General features: G+C 34.4%; 1 protein-coding gene across 1 annotated transcript; it reads right to left on the minus strand.

The window, feature by feature from the left end:
• Nucleotides 1–7,981: 7,981 nt before the first annotated feature.
• On the minus strand, nucleotides 7,982–10,684 carry LOC133294723 (uncharacterized). Its single transcript, XM_061493470.1, has 2 exons — nucleotides 8,779–10,684; nucleotides 7,982–8,331 (listed from the first exon to the last, which is right to left on the minus strand). Exons 1-2 carry the CDS (start codon nucleotides 10,682–10,684, stop codon nucleotides 7,982–7,984), a joined length of 2,256 nt encoding a protein of 751 aa, XP_061349454.1.
• Between the last annotated feature and the right edge of the window lie 6,292 nt (nucleotides 10,685–16,976).

Genomic DNA, 16,976 nt, shown 5'->3' on the forward strand with positions numbered 1-16,976 from the left:
TTGTGCAGAGTTGCATTCTCCAGCACAAGCTTTTGCTCTTGCAGATATATTTGGAAAAATTATTATTTATTACAAAAGAAGGATTTAATTAAAATTCTATTCCATTAAAGTAAAACCCATTATTTTTTACAGCCATGGAGAAAGAATGGCTGGCGAAGAGTGTAAATTAACCTCTTAAAATTATTCATAAAAGCTTTGATTTTGATGGTAACAAAATTGTCTAAAATATTGCCTCTACTAATTAATATTCTTTTAGGTGGACCATGCACAGTTCTAAATCTTTTTTATTTAGACAGACAGTTTATGAAATATGTATATCATAAAATAGCTTCAGTGTCGAACAATCTACGCAGAATTAAAATGAGACGAAAATTACAAGAGTCGTGCCATTTACTTGTAGCCTGGACTCCCTAAGTTGTTCTACAAGTACTTGTTCCTGCAACAATTCAATGCAAGTGAATAAGGTTAGTGTCAGTATATCCACACATCAGCAAGTATTGCACCAAGTACTTATTCTGTCATAGTGTGTTAAATACAAAGTTAAAAGTTTAGTTACCTCCAAATTCTTGTCGTGTTTGGTTGAGGAGAAATTTTTTGAATACTGAGGAAATGTAATTGATAGGAAAATGGTTGGAAAGTGAGTTTGGTAGGAAAATGTAAAAAAAGCTGTTTGGTTCTACAAAAGTTTACGGGGGAAATTGGGTTAAATTTTCTGAGTGTATGTTTGGTTGAAGATAGAATTTTGATGGGAAAATTGTTTGAAATTACAAAACTATCCTTATTTAAAAAACCTGTTGTTTTATTACAAAATACGAACCACAATAAAATGGAGGAGGGGTATATTTGTCACCCCATTATCCACCTTTTTCAGATATCAGATTTTCTCACACAATTCCACCCGTTGAAAGGTAATCTCCAACAGTGCTAAAATCTGATTTTTACACTTCCTCTTGAATTGCAGGGCAAGTGGGATTGATGGCAAACTTTAACAAAAATTTCCAACCAAACATTGATAACTCACATTCCCACCATCACTTAGCCAGGAAAGTTTTTCCTTCTCCCCATCCAAACACAACCTTAGACTTCTGTAAGGCTGATTGTTCAAAGCATTGTAAGCACCAATTATTTATTAGAAAAGTTGGTCACATGAACCTAGAACAGTTCAATTCAAATTCCTAACAAAAATTAGATTGATAAATAGCTTCTTTTTTACTCTCTGAAGTATAAGATCAAAATTTACCATGGGGCAATGGGCCACAAAAAGAAAGATTTTCCTTTCTTTCATATAATTAAAATCATGAGCGTCCTTACCATCCTTTGTAATTTCCCATACAATACATGAGTGGAACGAAACGAAATGCAACGATGCTATGGTGTGAACTGTGTTCATAAAGTAATTATCTCAATGAAAACCTCTTCCATGAAGCTTTAAAAAAATTACAAAGATGTTATGTATCCCTGACAAGCAAAACCAATAACAACAATATCCAAAATAAAGTAATTAGCATTTCAGCGCGTGCAGCATTGTGAGGGACTTAGACCATCTATGAAACAGAAGCTAGAGATCCTAGAGGGAATAAGGATAATATATACGTGGGAAATATACCAAACCGTTAAAACTCTAATATTTAAATAATTTTGTAGGTCCTCCAAACGGAAACTGGAAATTATATATTAGCTTTGTTTTTGGCTTCTTTGCATTAATTTATATACACTCTCATTTTGGATATTTTGTATAAAATTAGGATGTTATTTTTTTTATTTAATTATGAGGGAATCGTAATGTTGATTCTAAAACTTAAGGGTGTGTTTGGTACAAGGGTATCAATAAGATTACTAGTAAACCATCTTTGGTAAACATCAATTACCATGTTTGGTAGAAGTAACAAAAATCAGTTCCTGGATATCTAAGGTTTACCGATAATTTAATTTACAAAGAAAAGACATTATTCAGATTACCAAAAATAATATGGTAATTCAGGATTTTAAGTAAAGGAAAAGCACAATAACAGTTTTTGAGACAAAAATACTCCAACACATATAATGACCCTAACTGGTAAATCTTAGTTAGAGATTTAATTTAAGGATTTAAATGCCATAATTAGATACAGTGAGCGATTTCGAGTATTTTGACTGTAATCATGACTATGTTATGAACAATGCGTTCTGCCGGAGAATTCGCAGTCTTGTGAATTAACCGGTAGAGCTTAAATGAGCAAAATAATTTTAGAAACATAATTTGATAATTCTGACGACAAATATGAGTTCAGAACGAAAAATTGTATAGTCTGGCACTTTCAATGAAAATCTCGTGAATAGTATTTCTACCGGGTATTTTGTACTGCTGTTTAAGCAACCGATAGAGCCCAGAAACAAATAATTGATGAAATAAGAATAAGAAAGTCCAATATATGCCAAGCAAGTCAATATAGGCCCAAGAAAATGATAAGTTTATAAGTTTTAAGTTTCATAAGTAAATGAAGTACAATTAGTGATTCACAGTGCATTTTGTCAAAAACGGTGCAAAAATCATACTGTGAATTATGAATATTGTTTTGTAAGAATTAAAAATTAATGTAAATGATCTTAGAAAAATAAAAATATGTCAGTAGCTTTAAGTTGGTTCCGGGTCAATTCAAGTAAAAATATGCGATAGAAAAACATCCGGTAAAGCCACAAGTATTTATAAAACATAAGTGACTTACAAAAATCACTATTCACATTAAAAAAACTGCTCTCTTCTCTCTCTTCTACCCGAGAATCAGCCATGGGAAGGGTTAGGGTTTGCTTTGTTTCATTTCTTGATTTCTCCATGAATCCTACACTAAATCATTGACCCATTATACCAATTCCATATGAAATCACCCAAGGAAGCCATTCCACCCCTCCATTTGAGCTGATTTCGTTTGTGGAGGGAGATATCCATCACCCCATTTTCGTGCACTATTCATCCAAGGTGGAAAAAGGGAGTTTTTTGGTGTAGACTTGCTTGGAGGTTACCTCCTTGACCTTGTATAAGCTTTTGGAGGTAATAAACCTCTAATCTTATGCTTTTATTTTGTGATTTATGTCTTGAAATTTATGAGCATCTTTTGAGTGAGAAATAAATTAGTTTAAACTTTGATTTGATAATGAATCCTTGATGTTTTGGATTTAGGAAATGAAAATAAGTGTTTATATGAATGTAGAAAAATTAGAAAAAAATCCTATGCCCTCCTCTATGTTTCGGCCTTGATAGGGTTAATAGGGTTTATTGTGCAAAGTTTTATGTGATGTAGTGAGAGGGTCTATTGTGTGGGAGTAAGAAGGAATTTAGAAAAAAGGCCTAAGCGGAAAATCCTATGTATTTTGATCCCTACACTTCGGCCATGAGGGTTGTAAGGGACTTGGTGTTCCAAAATTGTATTGGAACCTTTGGATACATATATAAATGTTTAAGTTGCTAACTAAGTGAAGAAAGAATAATTAAAAAGAAAAGAACCCTTTTTCCTATTGTCCTTGTGGAGTTCGACCTATAGGGTGGCTTAGGGATATATTTTGTTACATTTCATTTTAATGAAATGTGTTGTAATTTATTGTATAAAATTGATGAGTTAAGAAGTGAAATGGCTTGAAAAAGGGTTGAAAAATACCTTGAGTTCCTAAGGGTAGGTTCACGGCCTTTTAAAGAAAATGGCATGAATTATGTTGAAAATTCTCAAGTGAACACTTGATTAAATTAAAGAATCCTAACGAGTATAAGGTGGTCTAGACTTGTGTATTGGCATAGCATTGGCAAAAACGTAAAGAAACGAAAAGAAGCGATAAAATGTATGCCTTATATGAAAGCTAGGCATGATGGCATTTTATTAATTTGTATTTGTGGATTCTTGCTCTAGGTGTACCTAGGGACTAAAAAGGAATCAGAATCTCTTGAAGATATATAAGTAACTTGAGCCACAAGTAAGCTGATTGTTAAAGCTTCAAGAGGTAAGCTCTATGTTTAAGGAGTCTTTTCATGCTCGAGTGCTCCACCATAGTTAGTGGACTGTGGTTGGAATGTATGACTGTTGATATGATACTTTGTATAGATGCATTCATATAGAGTTATTTGATAACATGAAATGATTTGCTCTGATATGATTTCTGTATTGATATATGGTACACTGATGTCTTATTGGGGCTTCCCTGGGATTGACGATGTACACCTCTGACATGTTCTAGTTCCGCTTGGGGTCCTCCCTTGGGAACACGTGCGTTGATTTCTGCTTGGGGTCCTCCATTGGGAATGAAGGCGCACGCCTCTGCTGGTTCCGCTTGGGGTCCTCCCTTGGGAACACGTGCGTTGATTTCCGCTTGGGGTCCTCCCTTGGGAATGACGACACACACCTCCGATATGATATGGATATATACTCTGTTCTGTTATGATATTTGCTATATGTTGTATTGGTATACTCTGTATCTGACTTTCATGCAGGAATGAGCCAGGGGTATGGAGAATTCTCTATAAACCTGGAGCTTATTGAGATTTGTAATCTCACCCCTCGTTGGGGCCATATTTTCAGGTGCCCAGATTCCCGGGGAGACCTCTCTAGTTAGGGACGCGACCCGTGGCTGAGGATTTTGGACGGATTGGATTTTGAGTAGCTGTAGGCTACTTCTATTTTGGAGTATAGTGTTTTCCTTTAGTATTTCAGTATTTTGTGGATCATGATGTTATATCCTTTATTTTGTATATGGTCTGTATATGTTTTGTACATGTCTGTCAGTTTGATGCATGTACATTTGAGTATTCAGGCACGTTATATGATGACGTAGTATTCAGTTATGTTTATGTATTGGATTGCATGCAGTTAGATTAGCGACACTGAGCCAAGTTATGCATGCGCCCATGGATGGGTATCTGATTATATTTGCGTGACTGGTAGATCTGGATTGATGTGTTGTATAAACTATTTATCAGGAAATGCTTAAGAGTGGGATTGGAAAATCCTCAGTTGTCCGATTTATAGAGGAAACTCTGTCCGATTTTCGTTTACGTCGAATGAGAATTTAAAAAGAAAAAAAGAAAAAAGTTAGCTCGTATTTTCGCAAGTTAAGTCTTCTGCTGTTTCTGTTTATATCATATGCATGTTAATTGAACCGGCTCGAGACGGGGATGTTACAACACACATCAAAACCTAGTCCCAATCTATCAATTACAAATGTAAAAATAGTTTGGGGTTATTTTTGTAAAATGATCTCATATTCCAAGTCATATTTCATTCTAAACCAAATATGGAATCAGTAATCTTTACCCAATATTCCCGGTAATATTTTGGCGAACCAAATACCTTTTTCGTAATATTCCGAGTAAACTCAATTTCTAGTGTATTTTCAGTAATCGTGATTTTCGGATACCAAAAAATTTCTCTTATACCAAACACACCGTAAGGGTAATCTTTTTTTTTATATAGACAAGGGTAATCTCTCTTTACAAGTACGGGTATATTCTAAATTTTGTAATAATAGCTATAGACTGATCACTCAAGAAATTTTGTTATAACTAATGACCAAAAAATGTCGATAATTTGAAAAAAGACCCACCTGGATGAATTTTTGTTTTTAAAATACTTTTAATACATTTATTAAAAAAAAAAAATCAAAAGCCAGAGTTATTTTGTGTTTGGATCAATTTTTAAAAAGCACTTTTAAGTATAAAGCAGTATTTTTTTTCTTTTCAAAAACAAGAAATCATGGTTTCCAAAAAATTTAAGTCGTTCTATATACAATCATATGAAAAAATAATTTCAAAATAATCGTTAAAGAATTTAAATTGATCTTACATCATACTACAAAGTTTATAAAATCCGACCAATGGCAAATAAATATAATAGATATAGTAAAAAAATATGAATTATTTGAATGTATAATATTCTTATCTGAATTATCTACTCGACCTCCTCATAATTACGATGTGATGCATGCAGAGTTCTCATATATAGACCATTGTTGCTAGTACTATTGTTGCATGGCAACAAGAGAGCTAGCGAACTGCGAGGGTGCCCTTCATTTGGGGTAGCTCTCCCTCTCCCCTCCTCGCTGTATTTGCTCAATGTGTTGCCGCATTTGATTGAAGGAGAAACCATTTTTGACTAGATCCAAGAGATATTGGGTTAGGGAGTTCTATTGTTGGAAATTTAGAGAAAATACAAAAAATAGATGAAGAAACTGTTGTATTGGAATTGCTAAAATAAAAAATTACAAGAACAAATCTCACACTCAGTTTTTTTCCTTTCTAAGTGCTACGGCACTTTGGGTACTGTGCTTTTCTTTCTTTCCTTTTTTTTCACTAATTCTACTAATACCTCTTAAACACAACTATATATAAAGGCTACTTCTACCGACTAGTGTTACTATATTATTTTTAATTTAACCGACTCAACCGACGTTTGCAACTTTGGTTCCTACTTCCTTATCCATTTGATTAACAGCTAATACACACTTCAACATTATTCTAGATTGGCGGTGGACAATTGTTTGGACAATTGCTGAATTCTCCATTCTTCTAGTATGACGGTTAAACAAAGATGATGTAGCAAAGTTTAAATTCGATCTCTAACACTCCCCCTCAAATTTGACTTTGCATGCCAATCATATTTTTGAGTTTGTTGAACACATCTGTCTTCAATGGCTTCGTAAAAATATCTGCCAATTGTTCTTCAGTTCTGCAGTAGACTAATTCCACAACTTTGTTTTTAACTTGCTCCCGAATAAAATGATATTTCGTGTCAATATGCTTTCTTCGACTATGGGAGACTGGATTCTTTGCAAGTGATATAGCAGACTTGTTATCTACATATATAGTAATTGGACCTTCTTGCTCATAATGAAATTCATTCAAAATATTCTCTAACCAAATCGCTTGACACGTGCACGCTGCTGCAGCTATCTATTCAGCTTCGCATGATGATAGAGCAACTGTCTGTTATTTCTTTGATGACCATGAAAATATTGCTGAGCCAATATGAAAAGCATATCCTGAAGTGCTTTTTCGATCATCTACATCTCCACTATAATCACTATCTGCATAGCCAATTAACCTTGAATCTTGGGAATGTGTATAGAATAATCCATGACTCATGGTTCCTTTGATATATCTTAAAATTCTCTTTACTGCACTGAAATGATCCTGCTTTGGATGCTCCATATACCTGCTTATTAGACCAACTGCAAACATGATATATGGTCGAGTGAAAGTCAAATACCTCAAGCTTCCGACCAGGCTTTTGAATAGTGTTGGGTTTACTGGTTCTCTATCTGAGTCAGCTTTCAACTTCGTTCCTGCTTCTATTGGTGTTGAAATAGGCTTGCAATCTTTCATTCTGAACCTACTCAGTATTTCTTCTGCATACTTCTTTTGTAACATATAAATTCCTTTTTCCGTTTGTTTTACTTCAACTCCAAGAAAATAGGACATTTCTCCAATATCTGTCATTTCAAATTCTTTAGTCATAGCTTTCTTAAATTCAACAAACATACCTGGATTATTCCCTGTGAAGATTATATCATCCACATAAAGACACACGATCATCATATCCCCATCTTCATTTTTCTTCGTGTACAAAGCATGTTCATACAGACTCTTCACAAATCCATTCTTATGAAAGTATTCATCTATCCTCGTGTTCCAAGCTCTTGGAGCTTGCTTCAATCCATATAGTGCCTTCTTCAACCGGTAGACTTTATCTTCTTCTCCTTTTTTAACATAACCTGGTGGTTGCTCAATATAGACTTATTCTTCTAGGTAACCATTGAGGAAGGCTGATTTCACATCCATCTGGCATATCTTCCATTGTTTTTGTGTTGCAACTGCTGTAAGAAGCCTGATAGTGTCAATCCTTACAACTGGTGCGAACACCTCATCATAATCTATTCCATATTTCTGCTTGTAGCCTTTAGCTACCAAACTTGCCTTGTATTTCTCCACTTTTCCTTCTTGATTAGTCTTTGTCTTGTACACCTACTTTACTCCGATGGGCTTATGTTTCTTAGGCGTAGTTGTAAGCTCCCACGTGTTATTTCTTGCATCAATTTCATCATTCATTGCTTTCTTCCACTTTTCATTTTCTACAGCTTCCTCATATGTCACTGGATCACATTCAGCTATTAAACAAAATAATGAGTAATCAAGGGTAGTTTGTACCGGATCTGTAGCGTCATAGATATCACTTAAGCTTCTCATCTTCGCTGCTGCTCCCCCTGAATTGTTGCTACTGCTACTGCTTCCTGAGGTTGAGGGTGTAGATGCAGGAGTTGTTGGATTAGGACTTGGTGGAGGTGTCTGATCATTGCCTGCTTCAACTGTTTGCTCTGTTGAGTTATCATCATCTTTAAAGAATAAGCCTTCTACTCTTTTTTCTTCATCATTCCATTTCTAGTAATCTGTTTCGCCAAACTCCACATCTCTTGAGATGATTACCTTTTTTGTCAGGGGATTGTATAATCTGTAAGCTTTACTCCTATGCTCGTAGCCAGTAAAGATACACTTTTCTCCTTTATCATCTAACTTCTTTCTCTTCTGATATGGAATATGAACATATGCTACACAACCAAAAATTCTTAGATAGCTTACCTCTGGCTTTCTACCACTCCATGCTTCATTTGGTGTTTTGAACTTGACACTCTTTGTTGGACATCGTTTTAATAGATAGGCAGCACATTGGACAGCTTCAGCCTAGAGTGTTCTTGGGAGATGCTTTTCTTTGAGCATGCTCCTTGTCATATCAAGAATTGTACGATTCTTTCTTTCTGCTATACCATTCTGTTGTGGTGTGTAGGCTGCTGTCAATTGATGAATTATTCCATGTTGCCTACAAAATTCTTCAAATAATTTGGAAGTGTATTCACCCCCTCTATCTATTCTGAGTGTCTTCAGATACTGACCACTTTGTTTTTCTGTCATTGCTTTGAATTCTTTGAACTTTTCAAGAGCTTCTGATTTTTCTTTAAGAATATATACCCAAGCTTTTCTACTGAAATCATCAATAAAAGTAATATAATACTTGTTTCCTCCAAGAGATGGAATATCAAATGGACCAGCTATATCTGAGTGAACTAGATGCAGTGGTCTTTTTGCTCTCCATGATTTGCCAACTTCAAAGCTTTGTCTATGTTGCTTTCCTCTCATGCATGCTTCACGCAGCTGATCAGGTTGATTTATCATTGGTAATCCATTTACCATCTTTGCTTTTGATAGCAGCTTCAGGCCAGTGAATCCAAGATGACCAAATCTAAGATGCCATAACCTCGAACTATCTTCTTTGATTGTCTTCATGCACTTTATTGCACTTGTCTGGATGTTTAGCTTGAATAGACGATTTCTTGTCATATCAACTTTTCCAATCAATTCTCCTTTATGATTTCTCATAATGAGAGAATTATTCTTCAAATGAATATCATATCCTTTTTCTAAAAGCTGACCAAGACTGAGGAGTTTGATTTTCAAAGATGGTATATAATAGACATCTGAAATGGATTTTCTATCTCCATTCTTTGTGAATATCATAATCTTACCTTTGCCTTTAACTGGAATCTTTGATAGATCGCCAAACGTAACTTCTCCTTGGACTTCCTCATTCAGTTCTGTGAATAACTCCTTTTTGCCACACATGTGATTACTAGCTCCAGTATCAAGGTACCAAACATCTTTCCCACTATCTTCCTCGCCTTTGTAAGTGAACAACATGGTCGATTCATCATCTTTCTCTTCAGTTGCTGTATAATGACTTCTCTCCGCAACTTTAGCAGCATCTCTACACTCATAGCTGAGATGACCATATCTGTTACAATTATAACACTGCAAGTGAGATTTATCACCTCTTTGTTGAAATCTTCCTCCTCCTCGGGTCACGAAACCACGATCTTGACCACGATTATTATATCTTCCTTGATCATGTCCATTTGCTACAACATCAGTCTGAAATCTTCTATTTGTTTGACTATATCCACCGCGTATGCCACGACCGCCTCGAGTGTTGAATCCATCTCGGGTGTTGAAACCTCTTCTATATCCACCATGATTTCCTCTGCCACGTCCATAGCTACTGCTACTGGCTTGATTTACATCAAGGGATAACTTGTTTTGCAAAGCTTGCTCCAATTTGCTAGAACCTTCATTAAGATTCATTCTTTGCTCGTGAGCTTGAAGAGAACCCACAAGCTCGTCAATAGATATAACTGACAAGTCTTTGGCTTCTTCAATGGCAGTGACTATATAATCAAACTTTCTTGTTAGTGACCGTAGAATTTTCTCCATTACTCTGACATCATCTAAAGTATCTCCATTTCTTTTCATCTCTTTCGCCACCTTTTGCTCTCGTGTGGAATAATCTGTAACTGGCTCTGCATTCTGCATTTTTAAGTTTTCAAACTCAGCTCTTAGTGATTGGAGTCGTACCTTTTTAGCTTTGTCAACTCCCTGGCAAGACTTCTGTAAAATCTCCCATGCTTCCTTGGATGATTTTGCATCTGATATTTTCTCAAAGGTTGATTCATCAACACCTTGAAAAATTAAGAAAAGAGCTTTTTTGTCCTTCTTACGTGAATCTTTAAGCATCTTTCTTTGAGCATCTGATAAGACTGCTTCTGCAGCTGCATTGGCGGGCTCTATGTATCCATCCTCAACAAGGTCTAATATATCTTGGGAACCTAACAACGTCTTCATCTGAATGCTTCAATTCCCATAATTACTCTTTGACAATTTTGGAATCTGTGGTTGCATCATTCCCGCCATCTTTGATCGAACGTGGCTCTGATACCACTTGTTGGAAATTTAGAGAAAATACAAAAAATAGATGAAGAAACTGTTGTATTGGAATTGCTAAAAATAAAAATTACAAGAACAAATCTCACACTCAGTTTTTTTCCTTTCTAAGTGCTACGGCACTTTGGGTACTATGCTTTTCTTTCTTTCCTTTTTTTTCACTAATTCTACTAATACCTCTTAAACACAACTATATATAAAGGCTACTTCTACCGACTAGTGTTACATATATTATTTTTAATTTAACCGACTCAACCGACGTTTGCAACTTTGGTTCCTACTTCCTTATCCATTTGATTAACAACTAATACACACTTCAACATTATTCTAGATTGGCGGTGGACAATTGTTTGGACAATTGCTGAGTTCTCCATTCTTCTAGTATGACGGTTAAACAAAGATGATGTAGCAAAGTTTAAATTCGATCTCTAACATCTATGTCATCAATTCCATATATAGGCCCCGGCTCTTATACTAATAGAGTCAATCGACAATTGCACAAAGGATGCAAGAATGTTCGGGAATTAAGTGTAACTGGTGAAGTCTCACATTGATTAAATATGGAATAAGTAAGGGTCGTATAAGTGGTGGGACCTATGAACTCAAATCTTTAAAATTTTTGGTTGAGACGTGTTGTTGAACCCACTTATTGTGGTATATTATAGTTTAGCTTATTGATGATGATCTCCCCACCATAAACTCCCCTTGTGTGCATAACAATGGTATTAGATCTGAGTTTGATTGGGCCAATCATGAGTTTGGCTAGGTTAAGTACGTGGAGATGATAGTTGGTGCAATTCGGTTTTGTTAATCTTTCCAAACCTATGTTGATAAGTCAAGTGTTGATTCATAGTGTTACCCCATAAATACTCAAACAAGTTTTTGTTTGAGGCGGAGAAGATGTTGGTCTTGGAACTCACACTTGTTAGTGGTGAAATCTCATATTTGTTAGGAATAAACTAAGTAATCGAGACTATATAAGTGAAATAATTCATGAACTCAATGTCTTAAGATTAAAATTTGAAATTTGACATGTGTCAAACCCATTAGTTATGAAGGATTGTTGCTTAATCCATTAATGATCATCTCCCCACCATGAGGCTCCCCCTTGCCATATAGCAGAGGTATCAAAGTCAATGATTTGGCTAGGCCAACTTGATAAATTTGGTTGGGATGAGTATTTGGAAACGGTGGTTGTTGCAGTTCGGGTTTGTCACTCACCCCGTATCCATGTTGCAAAGCTAAGTTTTGATTCTTTGTCTAAATCCACAAATACTTTATTAAGCTATTAGAAATGTGGCTTTCATACGTTGTGTAAATAATTTAAGACATTGCAATAGAGAACAGTTTAGAGGGAAACAATATTGACCCAGTTCCTTGTGCTAATTTACCCGTCTCCTTGAGAGCATTGTTATGTTATTGTGAGTTTTGTGTAAGTGTCCTACGCTGATTAAGTGTACTGTCAATAACTGCTCTTAGAATTACTAGAGAGATTTACTACTGGATGCTTGGTACATAAAAAAATAGGACCGTGGAAACTGGACTGATTGAAAATTTGGGCAGCATTGTGTGGAAGAAATGAAGGAAAATTGATTATGAGATACACCTTTCAGTGTTCTTTTTTTGTTAAGTTGGAATACTTATTTCCATATTTTGTACCAAGCACCAAAGAGTGATTATTGTTTGATATTTGACCTTGTGGATTACTTGTTTCTGATTTTTTAAATCATCAATGTATGAGCTGACTTGAACATTTCACAATTAGGTTCAAGTGCATAGATTTGGATGGAAATGGAGTTCTGACTAGGAATGAACTACAATTTTTGTATGAGGAGCAGTTGCATCGGATGGAGTGCGCATGGCCCAAGAGCCTGTGCTTTTTGAGGATATATTGTGCCAGATAATTGACATGATTAAACCTGAGGTTTGCCTTTCCATCTTTCTTTTACTGATTGTTTGATCTTCTTTCATCATGTTGTTGTGATGTTATATTACCTGGAAAATGAGTACATATCTAGCAAGCTGTTTATAAATTGTGTTTTCTCCTGTAACATCTTATATCCCAAACTTATTTTATTCAACCCCCTAACCCCCCCTTTTCTTATCCTCTGTATCTTTGGCTGAAAATCATGTTGTTACTGATTTATTATCTGTCATTTTATATTTTTAAAAATTTTCGCTTTGCAGAATGAGAGCTTCATAACTGTACGTGACCTGAAAGGTGGTAAACTCTCAGGAAGTGTTTTCAATATCCTTTTCAATCTAAATAAGTTCATGGCCTTTGAAAATCGTGACCTGTTTTTGATTTGTCAGGTGCCTGAAATATTTGATAAAAATTATTGCATTGTTCAGTTAGTATGTTTGGCTCCTGTTGGTGACATCTCTGGTAATTGGTACGCATGTTTGATGTGAATAGGAACGTGAGAATCCAACATATTGACAGAGTGGGATCGATTTGCTCATACAGAATATATTAGACTTTCAATGGAAGAAGACGTAGAAGATGCCTCTAATGGAAAAGTCTGGTATGAATCACTAGAGGCTCCCTTCTGAGACAGTTTATGTAAGTGCTTTTGAAATGTGACACTCTTACGAGCATGGTACATGCTCAGAAGTTCTATTTATGATACTAAACACTAGAACGATGATTTCAGAAAGTTGAGGTCTTTGTACACTGTAGTGTCTATTACCTCCTTTCTTCATTTTTAATTATAATTAAATAACATATTCTGTTAATTATAAAAAATCATATAATTTTAAAATAATTAATTTTAAATTTTCAATAAAATAAGTTAAATAAATAAAGTATAAATTAAGGGACCAACCGTAATCACAATCAACCGAAATAAATTTCTAGTCTATATAGGCTGGCGTTGAACTCATAATTATATAGTTGTTTCGCTGTCAGGTGGATCGGTACTATTTAACCGTCACAATAGATTAACAACTTATTTATAATTATTTACTTGTGTGCTGGCGATTTGTTTTCCAATTTGTCGGAGAAGGTAGAAAAATCAGAACAATACAATACACTGAGGGCTGCTGCGGATTTTGGTCAGCGCACGCACTACAATTTCATAGCTTTTCGATTTGTCAAACGAATCAATCAGAAGTTAATTTCTTATAAGCTTTTATCATACTTATCTTATTTATTATTTTTTAATTTTATTATATCATAATTTCAATTAATATTTATCATTTATTTTCTCTTAATATTATAATTTAATGGTATTAGAGAACAATAAATAAAGTAAGTATAAAAAAAATAGATCGAACAACCTATCTCATTTTTAAATATAAATACTTCAAAAATATCGAGAAATTATTATCCCTTAACTCAAAGCGGTGTGGCACTGTGGCCTGCTTCTTGGTGACATGTTATATATATATATATATATATATATAAAAAAGTTGTTTGACATTATTTTTTTAAGTTAAATTTAAAAAAATTATAAAATAAATATGAGGACTTTTAAAAGCTGACATACATCTTAAAAAAAAAAAAAATCCTACGAAGAGAATTTAGATTTTAGTTTTTTTATTCATTATAAAAATAAACTTTTTATATTAAGAGGTCCTATAAAAATATATTTGGCTAAACTTTTGTTTTTAAGGAGAAGAGAAGGTTAAAATAAGATATGCCAATCAGGCACTTATTAAAAAATAAAAAGGTACCAGATCAAATTACACTTGTAGTTTGATATAAAAATAATAAATTTTACACTTAATTTTAATTATTGATTTCCATTTATCGAACGACTATTTGATTGAGTTATTCATAGTAATTAATTATTAATTCTAAAAAAATTACAACCGTCAGATGTATGAAAATCAACGGTTAATATTAAGTGTAAAATTTATTATTCTTACTTCGAGTGAGAAGATCTTGCCCGGACAAAAATATATAAAAATAAAAAGTATAACATTACTTATAATTTTAATAAGAAAATAAAAGATATCTTCAGATATACAATAGGAAAAGCGACCATAATATCATTTTCCCAAAAATGCCATGGACCAAAACCCGCTATCAGGCAGTAAGAATTTGCCACATGTCGCAACATCAAAGACTAGCTATCGGCTTGTCAGACACAAGTTTTTGTCCCGTTGCTAGGTGATGGGACGAAATTTCGTTCTCATCAGAAGTGTTCATGCTGTGGAACGCCAATCATTACGTCCCCATTAGTACTTTAACAATATAAATATTAGTATAAATGCAACAATTGTTAACTTTTGTAAATAAATAACCGTAAGTGGGAAAAAGTGAGAAAAGAGAGAGAAAAGAGAATGTGAGCTGTCTTTACTTTACTTTTTGATTCTGCTCACTTTTGTTTTTTTGCTTTTTTGCAAGGTACCACAAAAAAGATACCCACTAAAAAGGCAATTATGACAACATGGTGCAAAAGAGGGATGAATATTTCTGAATATGTCAAAAAATAAGAATCGATTAAAGGAGAGAGAAAAGCAAGAAGGATAGCTCAACCATTGTCATCACCTCAAACCATTGTCCTTCATCAGATCCAAAGAAGAAAAGACGTCTTCTTATCCGACAAAGGAAGGAACGAGAAGCAGTATCTACAAGATTGCCAATACCTTCCCTACCGTATAAGTAGAGGATCAGATGAAGACAATAGAGAACTTTTTCTGGAACAACACCCGTGTGTCTTCTCTTTTTCCCCAAAGCCTCCATACGAGCAACAAAGCAACCATCTTCTCCATTTTCATTTTTTTCATTTCTGTCTTTAGTTTTGTTCTTGCTATTTTGAGTCTATAATTTCTTTTTGTTCTTCTTCATCCTTGTTAATCTGAACGTCGGGTCTATGAGACATCAAGTTAGGAGGATTTTGTTTGTATTTTAAGCCATGCCCGTGAACATGAGTCAGTTTCCTTTTGGAATGGATAATCTGTAAAGCTGTTTAACCTCTATAATACTGAATCTAATGGATTTTTGTTGTTTCTGTGTTTTAATATTTGTATAAATGGAAAGTGAACATAATAAGAGAAAGAAACTTCCATAATGAAAGGATGTCAGACTTGAGAACATTACGAGGAAGGTGAAAGTGTGGACATATTTTCACTGGTTGCCTTAAGTATAAAAAACTGGTTCTTTTAAGGTTCTAATCTGAGTGTAAAGAAACAATTCACCCAAAAGTTTAAATTGTTGGGTGAGACTATATTAGTGATTTTTATATATCTCAACACGTCCTCTCGTACGAGAGCCCACTGGACTTGAAGGGCGGACGATGCACAGGCCCACCTACATGTGCGAAGAAAGAAATTCTACTAGAAAGAAAGTGGGGGGCGATGAAGATCGAACTCGGTACACCGAGGCTCTTGATACCATGTAAAGAACCAATTCAACCCAAAAGCTTAAGCTATTGGGTGAGGCTACATTAATGATTTTATATATCTCAATCACAGATCATGTTAGAATAAACCATCTACACCCTTTAAATAGCTATTCTTTTTATGTTCTATTGATTAACTTCAGTATACTAGTTTACAACTGTCACTTGAATCTGATGCCAATTACTATGGAAAACAGGGTCTTACACTTGTTCAATATATGTGCCGCATACAAAAGACAATAGCTACACACTTAACTAAGTTTTGGGAATTGAGAACCAATATTAGAGACTAATATAAATTATTAAAAAATTCTTCATTCAATGTTTTAAAATTTTGCGTTGAAGTGATTCTTTACATATTAAGAACTTCCGTGGTTCTTAAACTAGTCATTTTTTTATTACTTATATTTCTTTTAAACTGGTAAAAATGTAACAATGCAGCTGTATAAATGATTATATACTCTAGTCTGCCGAGAATCAGGTATAACATAAAGGTGTGACAATTTAATTGGAACTAAGTTTAAATATAAAAATCACAAATTCTCTATGGTTTTAAAATAACATATCTCTAATTTGTGTAATATCTTGGGTGCTGATAAGGGCGGGGAGTGATTGCCGGTGCGAAAGGGCATAAAAAAGGAGCAGCTCCTAACAGACTTCCAGTAAAGGGTTAGATGAGCGAATCGAATCGACATTCGAAAGAGAGAAATTTCAAAGACTCACTACAAAAAACATACCTTTTGTGAAGGTTATTTATTGAAGGTCATTGAAACCTCCAAAAAAAAAAATACACAAATTGTGACAGTTTTAGGGAACGCCGCATCAAATTACACCGCAACTACCTT

The sequence above is a fragment of the Gastrolobium bilobum genome, unplaced genomic scaffold (genome assembly GCF_033153095.1).
Source record: "Gastrolobium bilobum isolate Gb01-03AN ecotype WA unplaced genomic scaffold, APGP_CSIRO_Gbil_v1 utg3268, whole genome shotgun sequence".
Classification (NCBI taxonomy): Eukaryota; Viridiplantae; Streptophyta; class Magnoliopsida; order Fabales; family Fabaceae; genus Gastrolobium; species Gastrolobium bilobum.

Coding starts and splice junctions, on each gene's coding strand:
- LOC133294723 (XM_061493470.1), bottom strand. CDS start 10,684: ATGAAGACGTTGTTAGGTTCCCAAGATATATTAGACCTTGTTGAGGAT. Junction 8,332..8,778: donor CTACACACCACAACAGAATG/GTATAGCAGAAA, acceptor ATAACTCAACAG/AGCAAACAGTTGAAGCAGGC.